The following is a 27,921-nucleotide window of genomic DNA, read 5'->3' on the forward strand; positions in this document are numbered from 1 at the left end:
TTATTCTCTATTACCCCTGTTGATGTAACTCTGAAGTTTCTGTCTGTAATGTATAGAAGATGTGAATGGCAAGTTTTAAAATATATCCTTTGTTTTCTGCTCCCTGATATTTCTACCCAGATCAATAATGTGATGAAAGCAATATTTTTCTGCATGTAAATATTTTGAAATCTCATTTCTCTTCAACCATAGCATCTTAATTGTTCATCTTATGAGTATTTAACAAAACAAGCAATTTACATCTTCAAAATCTTAATATTACTTAATATTCTATAATATTTATATGTAATGCAACGGTTTGAGAACTATAACCTTTACCACATATGAAATACAAGGTAAAATATAGAGTGGGATGCCTTTATCAGCCAGTGATCCTTCAGCCAGCTTAGCTTACAAGAATGTTTTTTGTTAAATTTGTTTTTGGTACACAGACAAAATTTCACCTTAACTGAAAGTCACTGAGCATAGGACCTATAAGTGTACCAAAACCCTGTAAGCTTACTTCATATTCTACGACGTTTGCGATGTTACAACACTTTTCATTGGGTAGTAATGGCTTATTATTGGATAAGAGCATGCACGTGCATGTGTTCATTTCCACAGACCAATTCTCTTCCGAAAACCTCCCCTTAGATGTAAATGAGAGTACATACATTTAATTTTGAATTGTATTTTGAAGATTGCTAGGGGAAAACAGTAAAGTTTATATTTAACCCCAAGATCTACTTTAAACCTGTTAAACTAACCATGAAGGTGACTTGAAACGGTGTTAGTTTGTAAATAGTCAAATCCTGATTGCATGTATTGACGAGCGATGTCGATAGATTGGTGGTTTTGATTGATTGAATTAAATATGTGGTATAAAACATGACGTTAGTGTTAATGGTTTATCGTCTGTCGACCAAATGGCGACTAAAAAATAAAAATTCTCCCAAAATATATTTCGGTTAATAATGAAGACATATAGGCATCAGGTGACAATAGTTAGATCACATATAGGCATCAGGTGACAATAGTTAGATCACATATAGGCATCAGGTGACAATAGTTAGATCACATATAGGCATCAGGTGACAATAGTTAGATCACATATAGGCATCAGGTGACAATAGTTAGATCACATATAGGCATCAGGTGACAATAGTTAGATCACATATAGGCATCAGGTGACAATAGTTAGATCACATATAGGCATCAGGTGACAATAGTTAGATCACATATAGGCATCAGGTGACAATAGTTAGATCACATATAGGCATCAGGTGACAATAGTTAGATCACGTTGGTTGGTTTGTGGGTTGAGACGCTTCACTGACAAAGTCAGTGTTTGGTCGACATGAGGGGGTAAGTTGCCACTTACCATGCCCTCAGAGATTCTTAAGTCCTGCCTATACAGGTCACGCTCTGAGGTGGGACAGCTCCTCAGATGCGGACAGGCTGTCACAGCTACTGCGGCCCACAGAACAACATCTTTTGTGTAGTCCTCGCTCTCCTCCTATGTTAGAGCGTGTAAAAGAACAGGTTATTTATAATAATCAGATTATCTAGGTCACCTTGCTAATCATTGGCGTATGGACACTGAGGTAGACATAAAAAGCCTTGATTTAATTTTACTTGATAAAATAGATATAATCAACATATTGTGTGTTATGGTGGAAAATATAACTCTCGATTCAAAAAATTTGGAAAATTAATCATCTCAGGCAGTCATGAGGCCTCCGTAAAAATAATCATCGCAGGCAGTCATGAGGCCTCCGTAAAAATAATCATCTCATGCAGTCATGAGGCCTCCGTAAAAATAATCATCTCGGGCAGTCATGAGGCCTCCGTAAAAATAATCATCGCAGGCAGTCATGAAGCCTCTGTAAAAATAATCATCGCCGGCAGTCATGAGGCCTCCGTAAAAATAATCATCTCGGGCAGTCATGAGGCCTCCATAAAAATAATCATCTCATGCAGTCATGAGGCCTCCGTAAAAATAATCATCTCATGCAGTCATGAGGCCTCTGTAAAAATAATCATTTCGGGCAGTCATGAGGCCTCTGTAAAAATAATCATCTCGGGCAGTCATGAGGCCTCCATAAAAATAATCATCTCATGCAGTCATGAGGCCTCTGTAAAAATAATCATCTCGGGCAGTCATGAGGCCTCCATAAAAATAATCATCTCATGCAGTCATGAGGCCTCTGTAAAAATAATGATCGCAGGCAGTCATGAGGCCTCTGTAAAAATAATCATCTCATGCAGTCATGAGGCCTCTGTAAAAATAATCATCTCGGGCAGTCATGAGGCCTCCATAAAAATAATCATCTCATGCAGTCATGAGGCCTCCGTAAAAATAATCATCGCAGGCAGTCATGAGGATTCGGTAAAAATAATCATCTCAGGCAGTCATGAGGCCTCTGTAAAAATAATCATCTCGGGCAGTCATGAGGCCTCCGTAAAAATAATCATCTCATGCAGTCATGAGGCCTCTGTAAAAATAATGATCGCAGGCAGTCATGAAGCCTCTGTAAAAATAATCATCGCAGGCAGTCATGAGGCCTCCGTAAAAATAATCATCTCAGGCAGTCATGAGGCCTGCGTTAATTATTTTTTCAACATTTTCTCCCCCTTGTTGTATATTCCACCACACACATTGATTATTTCTTTGATATAACGCTGATTAAATGCTGTATATCTGAAACACATCTTAACCCTTTCACCCCTATGTAACTTAAGTAGACTCTACCATGCATTGATATTATGACAGTGGTGAAAGGGTTAAAGATTCTTTCTGGTTTATTATTCAATTTAACTATAATTATACCCCCTCCCCCCTCAAACAAACTTCATGGGATATAAATGTGCCATCCTGGGGACAGTTCTGGTTTATTATTCAATTCAACTATAATTATACCCCCTCCCCCCTCAAACAAACTTTGTGGGATATAAATGTGCCATCCTGGGGACAGTTCTGGTTTATTATTCAATTTAACTATAATTATACCCCCTCCCCCCTCAAACAAACTTTGTGGGATATAAATGTGCCATCCTGGGCACAGCTCTGGTTTTAGCGTGTTTTCTGTGTGACTTCTAGGCCAGCATCTGAATGTTTTTAACGTTGTGTATTTGGCATGTTATACTGTATATCTTAGCATGTCTTTTACTCTGTTTTCCAATACATGCTATGTTGTCATTTCTTATATCAAAGTTACAACAACACATTTCATTCATTAAAATAAATTGTAATAAGGACACGTATAGAAAGTGAAAAGCTGTAATTAAGTTCTCATTTGTTCACACAGTTTCCCCCGCACTCACACCCGCCGCTTATCTGCCTCGTAGAGAGATCACATTTCCAGCTTTAATATGGAAATTTATCTTGTGCATTTAAAAAAAGTTAATACCTATCAAGTCTTTAACAGATACATGTATATGTATTAAAGAAATTTGTTATAAAAAAAAAACAATATCATGTTGTGATGCAATTATGTGAAATATGATCTGTTTCAAAAGTTTATTTCGTTGTTGCATTTTCTGTAATAATGGTTGTCAAATTTAATGTTTGAGAAATTCATAAACATCAGATGTAATCAGATTGTAATAGAAGTGGAATATAATGTTACTGAAGTTCATAGTCATGGGTCAATATTAGTTTTTGTTTTTAAGCTAATTTATTCCTACGTTTTGTTTCAATTAATAATAGGTTGACATTTTTGCTGCAAAAATCGAGTTATTCCCCCTTGGTTACTATCGATCTCACTACAAACCGTTGACAGTGACACCAGGCATGGAAGATGTGGGTTCTGGTGTCGAGTTATCCCCCCTTGGTTACTATCGATCTCACTACAAACCGCTGACAGTGACACCAGGCGTGGAAGATGGGGGTTCTAGTGTCGAGTTATTCCCCCTTGGTTCCTATCCATCTCACTACAAACTGTTGACAGTGACACCAGGCATGGAAGATGGGGGTTCTGGTGTCGAGTTATTCCCCCTTAGTTACAATCCATCTCACTACAAACCGTTGACAGTGACACCAGGCATGGAAGATGGGGGTTCTGGTGTCGAGTTATTCCCCCTTGGTTACTATCCATCTCACTACAAACTGTTGACAGTGACACCAGGCATGGAAGATGGGGGTTCTGGTGTCGAGTTATTCCCCCTTGGTTACTATCCATCTCACTACAAACCGTTGACAGTGACACCAGGCATGGAAGATGGGGGTTCTGGTGTCGAGTTATTCCCCCTTGGTTACTATCCATCTCACTACAAACCGTTGACAGTGACACCAGGCATGGAAGATGGGGGTTCTGGTGTCGAGTTATTCCCCCTTGGTTACTATCGATCTCACTACAAACCGTTGACAGTGACACCAGGCATGGAAGATGGGGGTTCTGGTGTCGAGTTATTCCCCCTTGGTTACTATCCATCTCACTACAAACTGTTGACAGTGACACCCGGCATGGAAGATGGGGGTTCTGGTGTCGAGTTATTCCCCCTTGGCTACTATCCATCTCAGTACAAACCGTTGACATTGACACCAGGCATGGAAGATGGGAGTTCTGGTGTTGAGTTATTCCCCCTTGGTTACTATCGATCTCACTACAAACCGTTGACAGTGACACCAGGCATGGAAGATAGGGGTTCTGGTGTTGAGTTATTCCCCCTTGGTTCCTATCGATCTCACTACAAACCGTTGACAGTGACAACAGGCATGGAAGATGGGGGTTCTGGTGTCGGGTTGTTCCCCCTTGGTTACTATCGATCTCACTACAAACCGTTGACAGCGACACCAGGCATGGAAGATGGGGGTTCTGGTGTTGAGTTATTCCCCCTTGGTTCCTATCGATCTCACTACAAACCGTTGACAGTGACAACAGGCATGGAAGATGGGGGTTCTGGTGTCGGGTTGTTCCCCCTTGGTTACTATCGATCTCACTACAAACCGTGGATAGTGACACCAGGCATGGAAGATAGGGGTTCTGGTGTTGAGTTATTCCCCCTTGGTTCCTATCGATCTCACTACAAACCGTTGACAGTGACACCAGGCATGGAAGATAGGGGTTCTGCTGTTTGTTTGCAATTATATTATAAATAAAAATAGTAAAGTCTGGTGGTTTTGCTCTTAACTTGTAATCAAATGAGAACAACTCCGTTTTTGCAGAAAGATGTAAATCAAAAAATATTTTCTGTTTTGCAGTAAAATTGTAATCAAAGAGGACATTTTTTTCAATAAGTTTGTATGATTTATGATGTCGGTAATAAGAAAAAAAAATAACCTTAAATGATGATTGGAATGAGGAGAAATTTGATGATCTTTTGTATCAAGATTTACAGAAACCAAGAAAAACTAAGTCTGTTTTTGAAGAAAAAAGATAACTTTATTATTGATTTTAACAAAAAAGTAGAATATCTATATTTTACAGGATGAGTGTGGTCAAGGAATTATGTATTTATAACTGATGATAATTTCTCTTACAGCTGATTGTTAAGATCCCGACCATTGTAGTGAAGCTTGAGGGAGGGGTAGGAAACAGGACGGTCCCCCTCCTCATCCTTGAGTCCTCCTTCTCCGGTGAGGTCAAGGACTGGAGTGGTAAGGTAAGTCCCCTCCTCATCCTCGAGTCCATCTTCTCTGGTGAGGTCAAGGACTGGAGTAGTAAGGTTAGTCCCCTCCTCATCCTCGAGTCCTCATTCTCTGGTGAGGTCAAGGACTGGAGTGGTAAGGTAAGTCCCCTCCTCATCCTTGAGTCCTCATTCTCCGGTGAGGTCAAGGACTGGAGTAGTAAGGTAAGTCCCCTCCTCATCCTCGAGTCCTGACCTTCTCTGGTGAGGTCAAGGACTGGAGTAGTAAGGTTAGTCCCCTCCTCATCCTCGAGTCCTCATTCTCTGGTGAGGACAAGGACTGGAGTGGTAAGGTAAGCCCCCTCCTCATCCTTGAGTCCTCATTCTCCGGTGAGGTCAAGGACTGGAGTAGTAAGGTAAGTCACCCCCTCATCCTTGAGTCCTGACCTTCTCTGGGGAGGTCAAGGACTGGAGTAGTAAGGTAAGTCCCCTCCTCATACTCGAGTCCTGACCTTCTCTGGTGAGGTCAAGGACTGGAGTGGTAAGGGAAGTCCCCTCCTCATCCTTGAGTCCTGACCTTCTCCGGTGAGGTCAAGGACTGGAGTGGTCAGATAAGTCCCCTCTTCATCCTCGAGTCCTCATTCTCTGGTGAGGTCAAGGACTGGAGTGGTAAGGTAAGTCCCCTCCTCATCCTCGAGTCCTCATTCTCCAGTGAGGTCAAGGACTGGAGTGGTAAGATAAGTCCCCTCCTCATCCTCGAGTCCTCCTTCTCTGGTGAGGTCAAGGACTGGAGTGGTAAGGTAAGTCACCCCCTCATCCTCGAGTCCTCCTTCTCTGGTGAGGTCAAAGACTGGAGTGGTAAGGTAAGTCCCCTCCTCATCCTTGAGTCCTCATTCTCTGGTGAGGTCAAGGACTGGAGTAGTAAGGTAAGTCCCCTCCTCATCCTCGAGTCCTCCTTCTGTGGTGAGGTCAAGGACTGGCGTACTAAGGTAAGTCCCCTCCTCGTCCTTGAGTCCTCATTCTCTGGGGAGGTCAAAGACTGGAGCGGTAAGGTAAGTCCCCTCATCATCCTTGAGTCCTCATCCTCTGTGAGGTCAAGGACTGGGGTGGTAAGGTAAGTCCCCCCCTCATCCTTGAGTCCTGACCTTCTCTGGTGAGGTCAAGGACTGGAGTGGTCAGATAAGTCCCCTCTTCATCCTCGAGTCCTCCTTCTCTGGTGAGGTCAAGGACTGGAGTGGTCAGATAAGCAATACAGGGTTTTAGGGGTGATGTTGGTGTGTTAGGGGAATTAAAGTTTTAAAAAAAAGGTATTTTACAGCAACTACGAAACAAGTTATTTCACCTTATATTAATCACTCTTGTTGACCCAGATGTTAGCATGATGGGAGGTCTCTTAAACGTGCACATCATTCTCTGAACAATAATCTGATAAAGAGTGCTGCTCTGTGATGACCTTTGTGTAGCCTGTAAAGATTGGTTTGAGATCTGATATTCTTTTGACATTTGTTGATCTCCGATGTTTGCTTGAGCATCAACATTTATATGACCTCTGACATTTGTATTGACCTCTGATATTTTCTATTGGTCTCTGATCTTTGTACTGACCTCTGACATTTATCAGACTTCTGAAATTTATTTGTTTGACTTCTGACATTTGTACTGAATACTCTTCTGACATTTGTACTGACCACTGACATTTGAATGACCTCTGACACTGCAATTGATCTCTGATATTTTCCATTGGTTATTGACATATGTATGGACCTCTGATATTTGTATTAACCTCTGACAATTGTATTGACCTCTGACATTTATTTGACTTCTGACATTTGTACTGACCACTGACATTTGAATGACCTCTGACACTGCATTTGATCTCTGATATTTGTTTGACCTGTGGCACTTTGCTTTATTTCTAGTTGGGTGTAGAGAGTACCCTGAAGCTAGAAGTCGCCTACTACAACGAAAAGCTGACCGTGTGGGAACCGCTGGTGGAGCCCATTCTGGAGAATAGTAAACTCAGGAGGTGGGAACTGGGACTAGAGGTAAGGGCAGACAACTCCAGTACGGTATTCAGAGGGGGTGGGAACTGGGACTAGAAGTAAGGGCAGACAACTCCAGTACGGTATTCAGAGGGGGTGGGAACTTTAACCTGAGTAAAGGGAGATAACTGTTTATCAAATTTAGAAGTAATGACAGATCTATTTTTATACTGGTCATTACTGAAGGACAAGGGCATTATTATATAATTGTAGACAAGTCTTGATGCAAGGACACTTAGGACAGATAACTGCAGAAAAATATGAGTAGAGAGATGACTGTTGGTCAAACCTGTTCAGTTATAATGATAATGGTCAGGGAAGACTGAGTTAACAGAAGATAACTAGTGTCTCCAAACCTTACTTTAACGCCAGCAGTTTTTTTAAACAACATTTCAAATATTTCATTAATAAGTTAGTTTAAGTATAAATTTTGGGGTTATCATTTTCAAATGTAGATATATTTTTGAAGATATTTCCAAAGACTTGAGTTTAACCTGTGAATTGTCTGTCTGCTAGGTAACAATGAACGAGGATCTGCCTGTGATAGCTGATGATGAAGTTGATGGGGAGTTGGACAACATTGTCCTGCCTCCTGCAAAGATGTCCATCAACATTAGATCAACTGATTCCCTGCAGCTGGTCGTGTCTAAAACATGTCTGGAGGTGTTAAACAACCTGGGCAAGGTAAGGGGCTTATATATCATGTACACCTTTACCTGGGAAAGGTAAGGGGCTTATATATCATGTACGCCTTTACCTGGGCAAGGTAAGGGGCTTATATAATCATGTACACCTTTACCTGGGCAAGGTAAGGGGCTTATATATCATGTACACCTTTACTTGGGCAGGGTAAGGGGCTTATATAATCATGTACACCTTTACCTGGGCAAGGTAAGGGACTTATATATCATGTACACCTTTACCTGGGCAAGGTAAGGGGCTTATGTAATCATGTACGCCTTTACCTGGTCAAGGTAAGGGGCTTATATAATCATTTACACCTTTACCAAGGCAAGGTAAGGGGCTTATATAATCATGTACACCTTTACCTGGGCAAGGTAAGGGGCTTATATAATCATGCACACCTTTACCTGGTCAAGGTAAGGGACTTATATATCATGTACACCTTTACCTGAGCAAGGTAAGGGGATTATATAATCATGTACACCTTTACCTGGACAAGGTTAGGGACTTATATATCATGTACACCTTTACCTGGGCAAGGTAAGGGGCTTATATATCATGTTCACCTTTACCTGGGCAAGGTAAGGGGCTTATATATCATGTACACCTTTACCTGGGCAAGGTAAGGGGCTTATAATATCATGTACACCTTTACCTGGTCAAGGTAAGGGGCTTAAATATCATGTACACCTTTACCTGGTCAAGGTAAGGGGCTTATATATCATGTACACCTTTACCTGGTCAAGGTAAGGGGCTTAAATATCATGTACACCTTTACCTGGTCAAGGTAAGGGGCTTATATATCATGTACACCTTAACCTGGTCAAGGTAAGGGGCTTATGTAATCATGTACGCCTTTACCTGGTCAAGGTAAGGGGCTTATATATCATGTTCCCCTTTACCTGGGCAAGGTAAGGGGCTTATATATCATGTTCACCTTTACCTGGGCAAGGGAAGGGGCTTATATATCATGTACACCTTAACCTGGTCAAGGTAAGGGGCTTATGTAATCATGTACGCCTTTACCTGGTCAAGGTAAGGGGCTTATATATCATGTTCCCCTTTACCTGGTCAAGGTAAGGGGCTTATATATCATGTTCCCCTTTACCTGGGCAAGGTAAGGGGCTTATATATCATGTACACCTTGACCTGGTCAAGGTAAGGGGCTTATATATCATGTCCACCTTTACCTGGTCAAGGTAAGGGGCTTAAATATCATGTACACCTTTACCTGGTCAAGGTAAGGTCCTTGAATATCATGTACACCTTTACCTGGTCAAGGTGAGGGGCTTATATATCATGTACACCTTTACCTGGTTAAGTAAGGGGCTTATATAATCATGTACACCTTTACCTGGGCAAATACAGGACTTATATATCCTGTACACCTTTACCTGGTCAAGGTAAGGGGCTTATAAATCATGTACACCTTTACCTGGTCAAGGTAAGGGCCTTGAATATCATGTACGCCTTTATCTGGTCAAGCTAAGGGGCTTATATATCATGTACACCTTTACCTGGTTAAGTAAGGGGCTTATATAATCATGTACACCTTTACCTGGGCAAGGTAAGGGGCTTATGTAATCATGTACGCCTTTACCTGGTCAAGGTAAGGGGCTTATATATCATGTACAGCTGAACCTGGTCAAGGTAAGGGGCTTATGTAATCATGTTCGCCTTTACCTGGTCAAGGTAAGGGGCTTATATATCATGTTCCCCTTTACCTGGGCAAGGTAAGGGGCTTATATATCATGTACACCTTGACCTGGTCAAGGTAAGGGGCTTATATATCATGTACACCTTTGCCTGGTCAAGGTAAGGGGCTTATATATCATGTTCACCTTTACCTGGGCAAGGTAAGGGGCTTATATATCATGTTCCCCTTTACCTGGGCAAGGTAAGGGGCTTATATATCATGTTCACCTTTACCTGGGCAAGGTAAGGGGCTTATATATCATGTACACCTTGACCTGGTCAAGGTAAGGGGCTTATATATCATGTACACCTTGACCTGGTCAAGGTAAGGGGCTTATATATCATGTACACCTTTGCCTGGTCAAGGTAAGGGGCTTATATATCATGTTCCCCTTTACCTGGGCAAGGTAAGGGGCTTATATATCATGTACACCTTTGCCTGGTCAAGGTAAGGGGCTTATATATCATGTTCACCTTTACCTGGGCAAGGTAAGGGGCTTATATATCATGTTCCCCTTTACCTGGTCAAGGTAAGGGGCTTATATATCATGTCCACCTTTACCTGGTCAAGGTAAGGGGCTTAAATAGCATGTACACCTTTACCTGGTCAAGGTAGGGGGCTTATATATCATGTACACCTTTACCTGGTCAAGGTAAGGGCCTTGAATATCATGTACACCTTTACCTGGTCAAGGTAAGGGGCTTAAATATCATGTACACCTTTACCTGGTCAAGGTAAGGGGCTTATATATCATGTTCACCTTTACCTGGTCAAGGTAAGGGGCTTATATATCATGTACACCTTGACCTGGGCAAGTAAGGGGCTTATATAATCATAATTTTTTTTTTTTTAAATCCTGATTTTTTTTACAAAATACCAAGTATTGTTATGACTAGTCGTTTGGTGAAGCGTACCAGCTGGTGGAGCCGACAGAGAAGGCTGGAGTTATCATGTCTCCTTACGTCATCAAAAACAAAACTGGCATCCCAATGGTCATGAAGCTGGACAACTCCTTTGAGGTATGATGTTATCTCCCTTTGGGAAGTTTCCTTAATATTGTCCTGAAGGAATATTACTCTATATTATGAAACTGTAAATTTATTAGTCACAATTTTTATGACTTTTTTGGAACATACAATATTAAAACTTGATTCTGAGTTATAAATCATCTACATTGTGGAAAAATATGGTTACCAAGATCTCCTAAAGAAAGAAAAATGACGGCAATGGATATTGAAATTTTCATAGTTATGTGTACATTTTAAGAATTAGAAATACAATAAGTTAAATGATGGCCTGAATGTGATATAGCTTAATTAGTTTACAGACTATCAGATTTTGTTCACCAAAACTATGACCACTATTGTGTTATCTGAAACAGCAAAATATTTCCTGCATTGACATGAGTTTTCCCCGCTTCTATATAACTTGTCTACCCTTTTGACAAAGTTGTTTGCAATGAATTAGTTTTATGAGCTGGCTTCTGTATCTTCCCTGTCCTACAAATGATATCACATGGGATGCACAGTGTCTGCTCAATATCTTGAGTAATATTTGTAATGGATTAACTTTTTAAAGTAAGGTTTTGTACCATAAAAGCTTACATAAGTTTGATAACCACCATAATATGACGTTAATTTACAGAGTTATGGCCCTTAATAATCTGACCATAATTTACCGAGTTAAGGCCCTTATTAATCTGACTGTAATTTACCGAGTTATGGCCCTTAATAATCTGTCCATAATTTACAGAGTTATGGCCCTGAATAATCTGACCATAATTTACAGAGTTATGGCCCTTTATTTCATGTGCATTATTTCAACTAAAGCTAAGTCAAATGCAGTATGTTTATCCTTTCACTCCATCATTTCCATATTTTCACACAATATGCATCAGACAGATTTGAAGTATGTCAGTTTGGGTTAGGGCACATATATATTGTTCCCCATGAGGTACTCTTTGATTTGAATTATCTTCCTTGACAGATGCCAGAGGATGCGTCCAATATGAAGGTTAAATTGTCTCCAACTCGCCAGCTCAACTTATTTACAAAGAAGAAGAGTGTATTGATTAGAAAGGCTTCTGTAATCAAGGCCACACAGGAGGGTGACGAGAAAAAACTCATCTTCCAGGTAAGACACTCCCCAGAACCATTAATTTGTTTGTGAGAGGAGAAGCAATTTAATGTTAATTTGGTAAATTTAAAATTACAACATTTAGCACACTGTATGTTTTCAAATTTTGAATTTTAAATAAAACTTTATTGTTTTGAATGGGGCTGTGAGGAAGGGAGTAGGAACATTAAGCAGCTTTAATAGGATATAAGGATCAGCCTCTGTAGTGATTCTCTATTTTTAATGAAAATTACCAATGACAACTGATGTTGTTGTGTAGATGGAGCAGTACAATGCCACAAGGGAGGTAACCATTAAACGTGCAGAGAAGCGACTCTACCAGATCAACAACAGGACCAGTGCTAACGAGGTGTGGGCCGTCGTAGTGTGTACCGACTGCCACATTGGTCAGAGAGTTGTCTCCCTTAGATCCATTGTACAGGTATGATCAGTTCTGAAATTAACAGTTGTACTAGGAAAAAAACATCCTGAGAACCATCTTCTTTAGTCTGCTATAATACTTTCAAAGTAAAGAACCACCTTCTTTAGTCTGCTATAATCCTTTCCATGTAAAGAACCTCCTTACTTGTTAAGAATCACCTGCTTTAGTCTGCTATAATCCTTTCAAAGTAAAGAACCGCCTTACTTGTTACGAACCACCTTCTTTAGTCTGCTATAATACTTTCAAAGTAAAGAACCTCCTTACTTGTTAAGAACCGCCTTCTTTAGTCTGCTATAATACTTTCACAGTAAAAGATCACCTTACATGTTAAGAACCAACTTCTTTAGTCTGCTATAATACTTTCACAGTAAAAGACCACCTTACATGTTAAGAACCACTTCTTTAGTCTGCTATAATACTTTCTATGTAAAGAACCACCTTCTTTAGTCTGCTATAATACTTTCAATGTAAAGAACCACCTTCTTTAGTCTCTGAGAACCATCTTCTTTAGTCTGCTATAAAACTTTCTATGTAAAGAACCACATTCTTTAGTCTGCTATAATGCTTTCAAAGTAAAGGACCACCTTCTTTAGTCTGCCAAAATCCTCTCACAGTAAAAGACCACCTTACATGTTAAGACCCACCTTCTTTAGTCTGCCAAAATCCTCTCACAGTAAAAGACCACCTTACATGTTAAGAACCACCTTCTTTAGTCTGCCAAAATCCTTTCACAGTAAAAGACCACCTTACATGTTAAGAACCACCTTCTTTAGTCTGCTATAATACTTTCAAAGTAAAGAACCACCTTCTTTAGTCTGCTATAATACATTCACAGTAAAGGACCACATAACATGTTTAGAACCACCTTCTTTATTCTGCTATAATACTTTCAAAGTAATGAACCACTTTCTTTAGTCTGCTATAATACTTTCAAAGTAAAGAACCACCTTTTTTAGTCTGCTATAATACATTCACAGTAAAGAACCACCTTCTTTAGTCTGCTATAATACTTTCAAAGTAAAGAACCACCTTCTTTAGTCTGCTATAATACTTTCAAAGTAAAGAACCACCTTCTTTAGTCTGCTATAATACTTTCAAAGTAAAGAACCACCTTCTTTAGTCTGCTATAATACTTTCAAAGTAAAGAACCACCTTCTTTAGTCTGCTATAATACTTTCAAAGTAAAGAACCACCTTCTTTAGTCTGCTATAATACTTTCAAAGTAAAGAACCACCTTCTTTAGTCTGCTATAATACTTTCAAAGTAAAGAACCACCTTCTTTAGTCTGCTATAATACTTTCAAAGTAAAGAACCACCTTCTTTAGTCTGCTATGATACTTTCAAAGTAAAGAACTTCCTCACTTATTAAGAACCACCTTCTTTAGTCTGCTATAATACTTTCAAAGTAAAGTATCACCTTCTTTAGTCTGCTATAATCCTTTCAAAGTAAAAAATCACCTTCTTTAGTCTGCCATAGTACTTTCAAAGTAAAGAACCACCTTCTTTAGTCTGCTATGATACTTTCAATGTAAAGAACCACCTTCTTTAGTCTGCTATAATACTTTCAAAGTAAAGAACTTCCTTACTTGTTAAGAACCACCTTCTTTAGTCTGCTATAATACTTTCAAAGTAAAGGACCACCTTCTTTAGTCTGCTATAATACTTTCAAAGTAAAGAACCACCTTTTTTAGTCTACTATAATACATTCACAGTAAAGAACCACCTTCTTTAGTCTGCTATAATACTTTCAAAGTAAAGAACCACCTTCTTTAGTCTGCTATAATACTTTCAAAGTAAAGAACCACCTTCTTTAGTCTGCTATAATACATTCACAATAAAGGACCACCTTACATGTTTAGAACCACCTTCTTTAGTCTGCTATAATACTTTCAATGTAAAGAACCACCTTCTTTAGTCTGCTATAATACTTTCAAAGTAAAGAACCACATTCTTTAGTCTGCTATGATACTTTCAAAGTAAAGAACCACCTTCTTTAGTCTGCTATAATACATTCACAATGAAGGACCACCTTACATGTTAAGAATTACCTTCTTTAGTCTGCTATAATACATTCACAATAAAGGACCACCTTACATGTTTAGAACCACCTTCTTTAGTCTGCTATAATACTTTCAAAGTAAAGAACCACCTTCTTTAGTCTGCTATAATACTTTCAAAGTAAAGAACAACCTTCTTTAGTCTGCTATGATACTTTCAAAGTAAAGGACCACCCTCTTTAGTCTGCTATAATACTGTCAAAGTAAAGAACCACCTTCTTTAGTCTGCTATGATACTTTCAAAGTAAAGAACCACCTTACTTGTTAAGAACCACCTTCTTAAGTCTGCTATAATACATTCACAGTAAAGAACCACCTTCTTTAGTCTGCTATAATACTTTCAAAGTAAAGAACCACCTTCTTTAGTCTGCTATGATACTTTCAAAGTAGAGAACCACCTTTTTTAGTCTGCTATAATACTTTCAAAGTAGAGAACCACCTTTTTTAGTCTGCTATAATACATTCACAGTAAAGGACCACCTTACTTGTTAAGAACCACCTCCTTTAGTCTGCTATAATACATTCAAAGTAAAAGACCACCTTACATGTTAAGAACCACCTTCTTTAGTCTGCTATAATACATTCACAGTAAAGGACCACCTTACATGTTAAGAACCATCTCCTTTAGTCTGCTATAATACATTCACAGTAAAGAACCACCTTCTATAGTCTGCTATAATACTTTCAAAGTAGAGAACCACCTTTTTTAGTCTGCTATAATACTTTCAAAGTAGAGAACCACCTTTTTTAGTCTGCTATAATACTTTCACAGTAAAGGACCACCTTACATGTTTAGAACCACCTTCTTTAATCTGCTATATTACTTTCAAAGTAAAGAACCACCTTCTTTAGTCTGCTATAATACTTTCAAAGTCAAGAATCACCCGCTCAAGTCTGCTATAATACATTCACAGTAAAGTACCACCTTACATGTTAAGAACCATTTTCTTAGACTGTTGTAATACTTTCATGTTAAAAATCACTTTCCTTAGGCTGCTATAATACATTCACAGTAAAGTACCACCTTACATGTTAAGAACCATTTCCTTAGGCTGCTATAATACTTTTATGTTAAGAACCATTTCCTTAGACTGTTGTAATACTTTTATGTTAAGAATCACTTTCCTTAGACTGTTGTAATACTTTTATGTTAAGAATCACTTTCCTTAGGCTGCTATAATACTTTCAAAGTAAAGGACCACCATGTAAAGAACAACTTCCTTCGACTGTTATTATACTTGCAGGCTAAGAACCACTTGCCTCAGACAGTTGAGGTGTTTTACCGTGAAGGCTCCAGGATTTCATCGTGTGGTTTGGTACTGGCTGAGGAGACGATGGACATTCCACTCCACACAATATACACAGAAACAGGAGAGTTCTTCTTCAAACCCGTGTCAGAAACTGACGAGTAAGTGGCTTTTAGTCTGTGTTTTGTGAAAATCATGATATAAAATGCTGCAAACAACAATAACAGACAGAAAAGTGTCGTAGTTGTTCATGTTTCTGATCCCACCTGAGTGGGTTTTCTCAGTTGTCAGTTTATACTTAATGTCATTGATACTGTAGGTACCGGGTGTCTAAGGAGTCTTAGTTTATACTTAATGTCATTGATACTGTAGGTACCGGGTGTCTAAGGAGTCTGTGGTCAGTTTATACTTAATGTCATTGATACTGAAGGCACTGGGTGTCTAAGGAATCTGTGGTCAGTTTATACTTAATGTCATTGATACTGAAGGTACCAGGTGTCCAAGGAGTCTGTGGTCAGTTTATACTTAATGTCATTGATACTGTAGGTACTGGGTGTCTAAAGGAGTCTTAGTTTATACTTAATGTCATTGATACTGAAGGTACCAGGTGTCCAAGGAGTCTGTGGTCAGTTTATACTTAATGTCATTGATACTGTAGGGACTGGGTGTCTAAAGGAGTCTTAGTTTATACTTAATGTCATTGATACTGTAGGTACCGGGTGTCCAAGGAGTCTGTGGGATGGCGGTCAGCGGCCAATCTTGGTACTAAACAGCTGAGCTGTGAGGGACAGCAGGGTCACAGCCCTTTCTACATGAATGTAAGTTTACCCATCGTGATTGTACCTACCTGGTAAATAACGTCGTCATAATTTAACATACATAAAATCCATTCTGAACATAAGATTCTTCAATCTGAACACTTGTTTCTTTTTCTTAAACATTAACTTCTTTTTCACAAATATTATACTTTCTTTCATGATGAATGTTTGTTTTTTCATCAGAAACATCAGTATCTTATCATAAAAGTGGTTTCTGTGATATAGTTTTAGTTTTCAAAAGACAGAAACATTGAAGCTGATAAAGAAATAAATTAACCTTTTTCATTTCTGACCAGGTGTGGGCAGAGTGTGAACAGATTTACTACGAGGAAAGTGACTCCTTGACGGCCAAATCCTACACCCTACACTTGTGTCCGACCGTTATACTACACAATCTGCTGCCCTTCCCTATCAAATTTATGTTGGAGGTCAGTATAACAACTGATACAGTGTGTACATCGAGTTGGACATCTCAATAAATCAGTGCTTGAAAGTGTGGAATTGGCATTATGCTGAGATGCTGTCAAGGTCTTATTGGTTAGCCCTTAGGCTGCTACGCACCACAATAGTGGTTTCGATAAGTCGGGCCGTCAGTGCTGCTCACGGTAATTGTGGCCTTCGGTCTGTAGGTTTTTGATCAGTAAACAGGAAGTGTGAAAGCGTATTGTAGAAGGCTTCTGATTGGTTGTTTAGTCATTACTTTCAATATTTCCGGCAATGTACCCTAGTAATAACCGAAGGTGTGCGAGAGAAATCGGAAAAAACGTCATAAAAATGGCGGACGAGTAGATTGAAGTGATGAATATGATGGTAAACATTTATTATCCAGCATCACCTACGATGATAATAAAGGTTTTGAAGGGTTTGACATGGTTGATGTGGAAATACTTCGGTGTACCATAATATGTAACTTTCCAATGAACGGCTTTTTGCCCTACGCAAACATGAAAATATCGGCGGACCAAGGCCCACATGTCGTCTGCAGGTGAGGCCGAATTGAACATTGACATTTATACGTTTTGAGCCGATTGATTTCTTCAAACTATATATCGATGATTTAATCATAAACTAGACCGTAGCTAAGATATATCTATATGCCGACTGTGACAGTAAATATATTGAATGACGACCTGATACCTGTAGCAAAGTGCATGCAATTCTTGATGAAATACCTGACCTTTTTACCTGAGAATCTCCGTGTAAATGTACAGCGTCTTATGTCAAAAATGCTAAATGTTATGTCTGTTATCATTTGCCAATCACATTTGTTGACAAAATTAATTTTAAAATGATTTTTCTGGTGCTTAAATCCGATCAATTAAAAGTTTCACCTTTTCTTACCTTTATTTCCACCTTAACAGGTAAATACTGAAGCAACTTTAGAATTAGAATAAGGAACAATTTTTATGTAACTTTTATTCACATATAACAAATATTTTTCAAGTTATGCACATTTGAAAAATTGAGTAAATTAAGTTATATTTCAATAATTAATTCAGCAGTGGTGTCCCTTTACATAGAAATCAATGTAGCAGCCTAAGGGGTAAAATGTTACAATCAAGGAGATTTCTGATCTTCATTCTCAAAAACTCACTTGTTATATATGTTTCCAGGGGACTGATGGCTATACAACCCTCGACCAGGGAGGCAACCTACCACTGACCAACGCTGGAGTGGGCAAGTCCAACCTAGAAATCATGGTAAGTGAGCAGTCTGTTCTACCTCTCAGGTATAAAGCCCCATGCTGTGTGAACTCTAACCCATTGTCTGATCAATTTACATTTTTGTTGTTTTATCAGCCATAGAGCTATGGTATCCTTCTGGTTAATAATTTACCATTAATTAAATCATTCACCCCTGAAGACAAATTTGAACTCTTCCAATTCAAAGGTTGGTATAGTTCATTTTGAAATTTCAGGGGTGAATGAGTTAAGTGTTCTGCGACAAGATCACTATATAAAACTTTGTCTCCATCTGTCCACTTGCCACTAATAAACATGAACTTTCAAAGCAAAATTGATTCTCAAAACACGAAAACATCTTACCCTTTCAACAAATTAACAGCAATTAAATTGAATTTTCTCTAACAACTTGATACTTCTACTTTAATTAAACTTTGGTCAAGCAGGGTCAGGACACTCCGAGTTGAAAAAGCTGGGTCTTTATAAGGAACAATGTAACAATAGGTCTTACACAGTAGGATTATATCTCCAATGCGTTTTTGTGAATTTAAGACATGGTCATATGATTTCTATTTATAGATTCCTAACTACATGGAGAAGGAGTGGTGTGGCCGTAACTTATTGAGGGTGGACATACCCGACCTTTCTCTGTGGTCCTTCAGCGCCTTCATAGGGGCTCAGAAAGTGGATATGGTAAGTATTAGAGGTCAAAGGTCATGCCAGGAACATTTCTGATCTGTCAGTATATTTGGTCCTTCAGCCTTTATATTTAGTTTGTGATGATTTTATCTAGGAAATTAAGGCTTTTTTTATTGCCTAAATGATGATTTACCCCTTAACTTATCACTGTCCTATATAGCTGTACATTTTGTTAGGGAGGGCACACAAACATACACATGGATGAACTGAGGACATTTGTTTTAGGGCGGGCACACAAACATACACATGGATGAACTGAAGACATTTGTGTTAGGGAGGGCACACAAACATACACATGGATGAACTGAGGACATTTGTTTTAGGGAGGGCACACAAACATACACATGGATGAACTGAGGACATATGTGTTAGGGAGGGCACACAAACATACACATGGATGAACTGAGGACATTGGTGTTAGCTATTGGCTTAACGTTCTAGTCGACACAACTTGTTGATGTCTGTAATCTATGTGATTGTTTTTGTATCATAACCCTAACCCTAACCCTAACCCTTGCCAGTTGATGTTTATTTCTACAGTTGATGTTATGGTTTATTTTTACAGGACCTCGGGTTCCACTGTAAGAAGAGCTCGGGCAGTATGGATTTGTCACTGTACAGCCCCTACTGGATGATCAACAAGACAGGCCAGCGCATGCTCTACAAGGTCTCGACATTTAACAACATGTCATGTCTTCCTTTATGTAGTCTCCCTACATTTAACCTTAAAAAACCGGAACATAATTTGAAAAATCAGCATCTCATTATTTGGATGTAATGTTAAAAATTCCCAGCTTGTTGAAAATATCTGATAAGTTTATGATAGGAAACAAGTGATTAACATTGGCTCAATGGTAATTACCTGAACAAGTCATGAGCTGGAGAGGAATCTCCCCACTGTGGCTCAATGGTAATTACCTGAACAAGTCATCAGCTAGAGAGGAATCTCCCCGCTGTGGCTCAATGGTAATTACCTAAACAAGTCATCAGCTAGAGAGGAATCTCCCCGCTGTGGTCTGAAGTCATCACAGTTATACTTGTGAGACCCAATTCACACTTGAGGCTTAAGTCATACTTTGAGGCGTAAGTCACACACATTAACTTGAAGTCACACATGTGAGGCGTAAGTCACACACATAAACTTGAAATCACACTTGAGGCTTAAGTCAAACACATAAACTTGAAGTCACACTTGAGGCTTAAGTCAAACACATAAACTTGAAGTCACACCTGAGGCATAAGTCACACACATAAACTTGAAGTCACACCTGAGGCTTAAGTCACACACATAAACTTGAAGTCACACTTGAGGCTTAAGTCACACACATTAACTTGAAGTCACACATAGGAGGCTTAAGTCACACACATTAACTTGAAGTCACACACATTTACTTGAAGTCACACATATGAGGCTTAAGTCACACACATTTCCTTGAAGTCACACTTGAGGCTTACGTCGCACATTAACTTGAAGTCACACATGTGAGGCATAAGTCATACACATAAACTTGAAATCACACTTGAGGCTTAAGTCAAACACATAATCTTGAAGTCACACTTGAGGCTTAAGTCAAACACATAAACTTGAAGTCACACCTGAGGCGTAAGTCACACACATAAACCTGAAGTGACACCTGAGGCTTAAGTTACACACATACACTTTAAGTCACACCTGAGGCTTAAGTCACACACATTAACTTGAAGTCACAAATATGAGGCTTAAGCCACACACATTAACTTGAAGTCATACATAGGAGGCTTAAGTCACACACATTAACTTCAAGTCACACATGTGAGGCATAAGTTACACACATTAACTTGAATTCATACTTTGAGGCTTAAGCCACACATTAACTTGAAGTCACACATATGAGGCTAAAGTCACACACATTAACTTGAAGTCACAAATATGAGGCTTAAGTCACACACATTAACTTGAAGTCACACATAGGAGGCTTAAGTCACACACATTAACTTGAAGTCACACATATGAGGCTTAAGTCACACATTAACTTGAAGTCACACATATGAGGCTAAATTCACACACATTAACTTGAAGTCACAAATATGAGGCTTAAGTCACACATTAACTTGAAGTCACACATATGAGGCTTAAGTCACACACATTTACTTGAAGTCACACCTGAGGCTTAAGTCACACACATAAACTTGAAGTCACACCTGAGGCTTAAGTCACACACATTAACTTGAAGTCACACTTGAGGCTTAAGTCACACATTAACTTGAAGTCACACATGTGAGGCATAAGTCACACACATAAACTTGAAATCACACTTGAGGCTTAAGTCAAACACATAAACTTGAAGTCACACTTGAGGCTTAAGTCACACATTAACTTGAAGTCACACCTGAGGCGTAAGTCACACACATAAACCTGAAGTCACACCTGAGGCTTAAGTCACACACATTAACTTGAAGTCATACTTTGAGGCTTAAGTCACACATTAACTTGAAGTCACACATATGAGGCTTAAGTTACACACATTAATTTGAAGTCACATATATGAGGCTTAAGTCACAAATTAACTTGAAGTCACACATATGAGGCTAAAGTCACACACATTAACTTGAAGTCACACATATGAGGCTTAAGTCACACACATTAACTTGAAGTCACACATATGAGGCTTAAGTCACACACATTTACTTGAAGTCACACTTGAGGCTTAAGTCGCACATTAACTTGAAGTCACACATATGAAGCTTAAGTCACACACATAAACTTGAAATCACACTTGAGGCTTAAGTCACACAATAACTTGAAGTCACACATATGAGGCTTAAGTCACACACATTTACTTGAAGTCACACTTGAGGCTTAAGTCGCACATTAACTTGAAGTCACACATGTGAGGCGTAAGTCACACACATAAACTTGAAATCACACTTGAGGCTTAAGTCACACAATAACTTGAAGTCACACATATGAGGCTTAAGTCACACACATTAACTTGAAGTCACACATGTGAGGCTTAAGGCACACACATTAATTTGAAGTCACACATATGAGGCTTAAGTCACACATTAACTTGAAGTCACACATATGAGGCTTAAGTCACACACATTAACTTGAAGTCACACACATTTACTTGAAGTCACACATATGAGGCTTAAGTCACACACATTTACTTGAAGTCACACATATTAACTTGAAGTCACACTTGAGGCTTTAGGCCTGGGAGGCACTAGATCATAACATTAAAAAGTATTGTGGTCAGTCAGTTTTGTTCAGGTGGAAAGTCAAGGCTGTCTGTCTGGTGGAAAGTCATGGCTATCTGTCTGGTGGAAGGTCATGGCTATCTGTCAGGTGGAAAGTCATGGCTATATGTCAGGTGGAACGTCATGGCTATCTGTCAGGTGGAAAGTCATGGCTATCTGTCAGGTGGAAAGTCATGGCTATCTGTCAGGTGGAAAGTCATGGCTATCTGTCTGGTGGAAAGTCATGGCTATCTGTCAGGTGGAGAGTCATGGCTATCTATCAGGTGGAAAGTCATGGCTATCTGTCAGGTGGAGAGTCATGGCTATATGTCTGGTGGAAAGTCATGGCTATCTGTCTGGTGGAAAGTCATGACTATCTGTCAGTTGGAAAGTCATGACCAGCTGTCAGTTGGAAAGTCATGGCTATCTGTCTGGTGGAAAGTCATGGCTATCTGTCTGGTGGAAAGTCATGACTATCTGTCAGTTGGAAAGTCATGACCATCTGTCAGTTGGAAAGTCATGGCTATCTGTCTGGCGGAAAGTCATGGCTATCTGTCAGGTGGATAGTCATGGCTATCTGTCTGGTGGAAAGTAATGGCTATCTGTCAGGTGGAAAGTCATGGCTATATGTCAGGTGGAAAGGCATGGCTATCTGTCAGGTGGAAGGTCATGGCTATCTGTCAGGTGGAAAGGCATGGCTATCTGTCAGGTGGAAAGTCATGGCTATCTGTCAGGTGGATAGTAATGGCTATCTGCCTGGTGGAAAGTCATGGCTATCTGTCTGGTGGAAAGTCATGGCTATCTGTCTGGTGGAAAGTCATGGCTATCTGTCAGGTGGAAAGTCATGGCTATCTGTCAGGTGGAAAGTCATGGCTATCTGTTAGGTGGAAAGTCATGGCTATCTGTTTGGTGGAAAGTCATTGCTATCTGTCAGGTGGAAAGTCACGGCTATCTGTCAGGTGGAAAGTCATGGCTATCTGTTTGGTGGAAAGTCATGGCTATCTGTTTGGTGGAAAGTCATGGCTATCTGTCTGGTGGAAAGTCATGGCTATCTGTCTGGTGGAAAGTCATGGCTATCTGTCTGGTGGAAAGTCATGGCTATCTGTCAGGTGGAAACTCATGGCTATCTGGCAGTTGGAAAGTCATGGCTATCTGTCAGGTGGAAAGTCATGGCTATCTGTCAGGTGGAAAGTCATGACTATCTGTCAGGTGGAAAGTCATGGCTATCTGTCAGGTGGAAAGTCATGGCTATCTGTCAGGTGGAAAGTCATGGCTATCTGTCAGGTGGAAAGTCATGGCTATCTGTCAGGTGGAAAGTCATGGCTATCTGTCAGGTGGAAAGTCATGGCTATCTGTCAGGTGGAAAGTCATGGCTATCTGTCAGGTGGAAAGTCATGGCTATCTGTCAGGTGGAAAGTCATGGCTATCTGTCAGGTGGAAAGTCATGGCTATCTGTCAGGTGGAAAGTCATGGCTATCTGTCAGGTGGAAAGTCATGGCTATCTGTCAGGTGGAAAGTCATGGCTATCTGTCAGGTGGAAAGTCATGGCTATCTGTCAGGTGGAAAGTCATGGCTATCTGTCAGGTGGAAAGTCATGGCTATCTGTCTGGTGGAAAGTCATGGCTATCTGTCTGGTGGAAAGTCATGACTATCTGTCAGGTGGAAAGTCATGGCTATCTGTCAGGTGGAAAGTCATGGCTATCTGTCTGGTGGAAAGTCATGACTATCTGTCTGGTGGAAAGTCATGGCTATCTGTCTGGTAGAAAGTCATGGCTATCTGTCTGTATTAGAAATTTCATTGTTAAATTTAAGTTGTCACCTTTATGTTGCTGTTATATAAGGACCACAAATTGGGCTATTTATAATGAATAACATGTGAATGTAATGTACAACAAGATCATAAAGTTAACTTTTTGTTCTGTGTTCCTCAGGGTAGTGATTCTGAGGACGTGATAGAACATCACCATGACAACGAAGATGTAGTCCTATTTTCATTCAAGCAGAAGTCATTTTTCTCAGCAAAGAAAAAGGTATAGTTACTGTACAGTTTTCTGACCTCCCCATGTATTACATGTGACCATTGTCTGTACAGTTTTCTGACCTCCCCATGTATTACATGTGACCATTGTCTGTACAGTTTTCTGACATCCCCATGCATTACATGTGACCATTGTCTGTACAGATTTCTGACCTCCCCATGTATTACATGTGACCATTGTCTGTACAGTTTTCTGACCTCCCCATGTATTACATGTGACCATTGTCTGTACAGTTTTCTGACCTCCCCATGTATTACATGTGACCATTGTCTGTACAGTTTTCTGACCTCCCCATGTATTACATGTGACCATTGTCTGTACAGTTTTCTGACCTCCCCATGTATTACATGTGACCATTGTCTGTACAGTTTTCTGACCTCCCCATGTATTACATGTGACCATTGTCTGTACAGTTTTCTGACCTCCCCATGTATTACATGTGACCATTGTCTGTACAGTTTTCTGACCTCCCCATGTATTACATGTGACCATTGTCTGTACAGTTTTCTGACCTCCCCATGTATTACATGTGACCATTGTCTGTACAGTTTTCTGACCTCCCCATGTATTACATGTGACCATTGTCTGTACAGTTTTCTGACCTCCCCATGTATTACATGTGACCATTGTCTGTACAGTTTTCTGACCTCCCCATGTATTACATGTGACCATTGTCTGTACAGTTTTCTGACCTCCCCATGTATTACATGTGACCATTGTCTGTACAGTTTTCTGACCTCCCCATGTATTACATGTGACCATTGTCTGTACAGTTTTCTGACCTCCCCATGTATTACATGTGACCATTGTCTGTACAGTTTTCTGACCTCCCCATGTATTACATGTGACCATTGTCTGTACAGTTTTCTGACCTCCCCATGTATTACATGTGACCATTGTCTGTACAGTTTTCTGACCTCCCCATGTATTACATGTGACCATTGTCTGTACAGTTTTCTGACCTCCCCATGTATTACATGTGACCATTGTCTGTACAGTTTTCTGACCTCCCCATGTATTACATGTGACCATTGTCTGTACAGTTTTCTGACCTCCCCATGTATTACATGTGACCATTGTCTGTACAGTTTTCTGACCTCCCCATGTATTACATGTGACCATTGTCTGTACAGTTTTCTGACCTCCCCATGTATTACATGTGACCATTGTCTGTACAGTTTTCTGACCTCCCCATGTATTACATGTGACCATTGTCTGTACAGTTTTCTGACCTCCCCATGTATTACATGTGACCATTGTCTGTACAGTTTTCTGACCTCCCCATGTATTACATGTGACCATTGTCTGTACAGTTTTCTGACCTCCCCATGTATTACATGTGACCATTGTCTGTACAGTTTTCTGACCTCCCCATGTATTACATGTGACCATTGTCTGTACAGTTTTCTGACCTCCCCATGTATTACATGTGACCATTGTCTGTACAGTTTTCTGACCTCCCCATGTATTACATGTGACCATTGTCTGTACAGTTTTCTGACCTCCCCATGTATTACATGTGACCATTGTCTGTACAGTTTTCTGACCTCCCCATGTATTACATGTGACCATTGTCTGTACAGTTTTCTGACCTCCCCATGTATTACATGTGACCATTGTCTGTACAGTTTTCTGACCTCCCCATGTATTACATGTGACCATTGTCTGTACAGTTTTCTGACCTCCCCATGTATTACATGTGACCATTGTCTGTACAGTTTTCTGACATCCCCATGTATTACAGGTGACCATTGTCTGTACAGTTTTCTGACCTCCCCATGTATTACATGTGACCATTGGTTTTCTGACATCCCCATGTATTACAGGTGACCATTGTCTTTACCGCAGGTTAGAAAATATAGTTCCCATCACATCCTTAAAACACACACAAGAAAGTATACAAGACTTCTAGCTCAGGAATCATACTAAAATATGACGGCATGTGATTGTATAACCTATAATTTTATAGCTGTAGCATATGATTGTATATTGTATAACCTATCATTGTCTTAGTTCAGCCAAAATTACTCATATAAGATTCTTTAATATTTTCTTGGAAAATTCAAAACTCAATGGTTAATGTCAAGGTTATAGTGATTTCTAGCAATGTCTGGTATAATGAATTAAAAGAAACAGAAATGAGACTTAATTTTAGAAAAAAAGATTCACTTTCTCCTCAATAGTCAGTTGAGTATAGTTACAAATCAACATTATTAAATGTGTCTAAACATTGAACCAATCGTCTGTTATTGTCCAGACTTCTGTTTGCTGATTGGTTCTTTGTGAGGAGTAAGTCACCACTCATTATAGCCTGTGTTCTTCAAAGCCATCAACTTTTGTTTTCATTTTCAGAGACATCTTATATAAACTATTACGCTATTTGATTATTACATTCATCGGGAACTCATTTTGTTTCTATTTTTGCTATGAATGAAATGTTTTGAACTGCTGGTGGAAAGTGTGATATATATTTTTGAAATCTTTGATAATCTTGACACTGAGTAATATTTTGGAACTTATTCCCTGTTGTTTAAACCCATTTATTGTGAATGATGTAAAATGTTGAAATGTTAAAACTTATTCCTGAAATAAATATTATTGGAAAAAATACTATTTCATTAACATACTTACTTCCTCCAGAAAAATAAGCATACAGTAAAATCGGCTCTGGCCGAGCCAGCGTTTGTTGTTAGTACAACACTTACTCCAGAGGAGCTTCAGGATTATAGGATGGGGATGGAGTGGCAGGTAACAGGAGAGTGATCTCCCTTGTCTAGGCGAGCTAACTCTCACATATAAGGGGCAGTAACTCTTCTTTTATAGCCTGAAAATATTTCAGCTTTTGTGAGGCCATTTAAGTGAGAAACTTGCTATGCCTTTTAGTGAAACACTATTTTCTTTAAATGTTGATGTACAACCGATCACCCTGACGACAATTCCTGTACAGAATGATATCACAAATACAAGTAAAATCTGAAGTAATGTGCAGTAGCCCCATAGGGTGTAAGGTTGTATGTTAATTTTTGAAAATTTTATATTTAAATGCAGTTTAAACTGTGAAATTATAATTATTATTGTTATTTTTTGAAAACCCGATGAATTCCTATCCTGAGATTTAGTTTCTTCCCTTTCTTCAGATAGTGTTTTTAAAAATATTTAAAAACAAAAAAGTAAATATTTAGTATTTTTTCCATAGATTTTTTTTATTCTTAGTATATTTGTATAGGCTAAACTTTTCTTAATTTGCTGTTGTTTCATTTCCCCTGATATTCATTATTTTAAAATCTGCTTTCTTTTTTCTAGATTTTTAATTATTTAAATGAAAGCTACATAGTTTCATGTTCTATATATTCAAATCAGACTATTCAGTCTAGTTTCCTTAGGGACAAATTGTTCAAGCTTTGATTAGCTTTGTAGCATTTCATGTTTTACTTCAGACAGGAGCTAGTATGTGGGGGATTATTCATGTTTTGGTAGATACAGATGTTAAAATAATCTTAGATCAGATTGATACAAGAAAATATTGCAAATTCCTAACAGTGTCTATCATAGTTAGGTATGCAGGATTTTATCAAGGTTATAGAATTTTTATCCCACCCGTACCTAGTTTGAAATTAAGGAAAATGTTTTAAAA

The 27,921-nt window shown here is 39.2% G+C and overlaps 1 protein-coding gene across 10 annotated transcripts in view; it reads left to right on the forward strand.

Annotated features, from left to right (window-relative positions):
• The window catches only part of LOC110464761 (vacuolar protein sorting-associated protein 13A-like), a 188,059-nt gene that overhangs the window by 108,183 nt on the left and 51,955 nt on the right, over nucleotides 1-27,921 (forward strand). For 8 of the 10 annotated variants that reach the window (XM_021520142.1, XM_021520133.1, XM_021520132.1 and 5 more), the window contains 14 exons: nucleotides 5,464-5,583; nucleotides 7,467-7,592; nucleotides 8,106-8,273; nucleotides 10,866-10,988; nucleotides 11,956-12,102; nucleotides 12,365-12,526; nucleotides 15,828-15,991; nucleotides 16,543-16,648; nucleotides 16,945-17,076; nucleotides 18,262-18,348; nucleotides 18,910-19,023; nucleotides 19,595-19,696; nucleotides 24,180-24,278; nucleotides 26,928-27,035. In XM_021520142.1, the coding sequence (XP_021375817.1) occupies nucleotides 5,464-5,583; nucleotides 7,467-7,592; nucleotides 8,106-8,273; nucleotides 10,866-10,988; nucleotides 11,956-12,102; nucleotides 12,365-12,526; nucleotides 15,828-15,991; nucleotides 16,543-16,648; nucleotides 16,945-17,076; nucleotides 18,262-18,348; nucleotides 18,910-19,023; nucleotides 19,595-19,696; nucleotides 24,180-24,278; nucleotides 26,928-27,035 (1,758 nt within the window). The remainder of the gene's footprint in view (nucleotides 1-5,463; nucleotides 5,584-7,466; nucleotides 7,593-8,105; nucleotides 8,274-10,865; nucleotides 10,989-11,955; nucleotides 12,103-12,364; nucleotides 12,527-15,827; nucleotides 15,992-16,542; nucleotides 16,649-16,944; nucleotides 17,077-18,261; nucleotides 18,349-18,909; nucleotides 19,024-19,594; nucleotides 19,697-24,179; nucleotides 24,279-26,927; nucleotides 27,036-27,921) is intronic. The other 2 variants (XM_021520139.1, XM_021520141.1) reach the window with 1 other exon arrangement.

This window comes from Mizuhopecten yessoensis, unplaced genomic scaffold (assembly GCF_002113885.1).
Source record: "Mizuhopecten yessoensis strain PY_sf001 unplaced genomic scaffold, ASM211388v2 scaffold11031, whole genome shotgun sequence".
Classification (NCBI taxonomy): domain Eukaryota; kingdom Metazoa; phylum Mollusca; class Bivalvia; order Pectinida; family Pectinidae; genus Mizuhopecten; species Mizuhopecten yessoensis.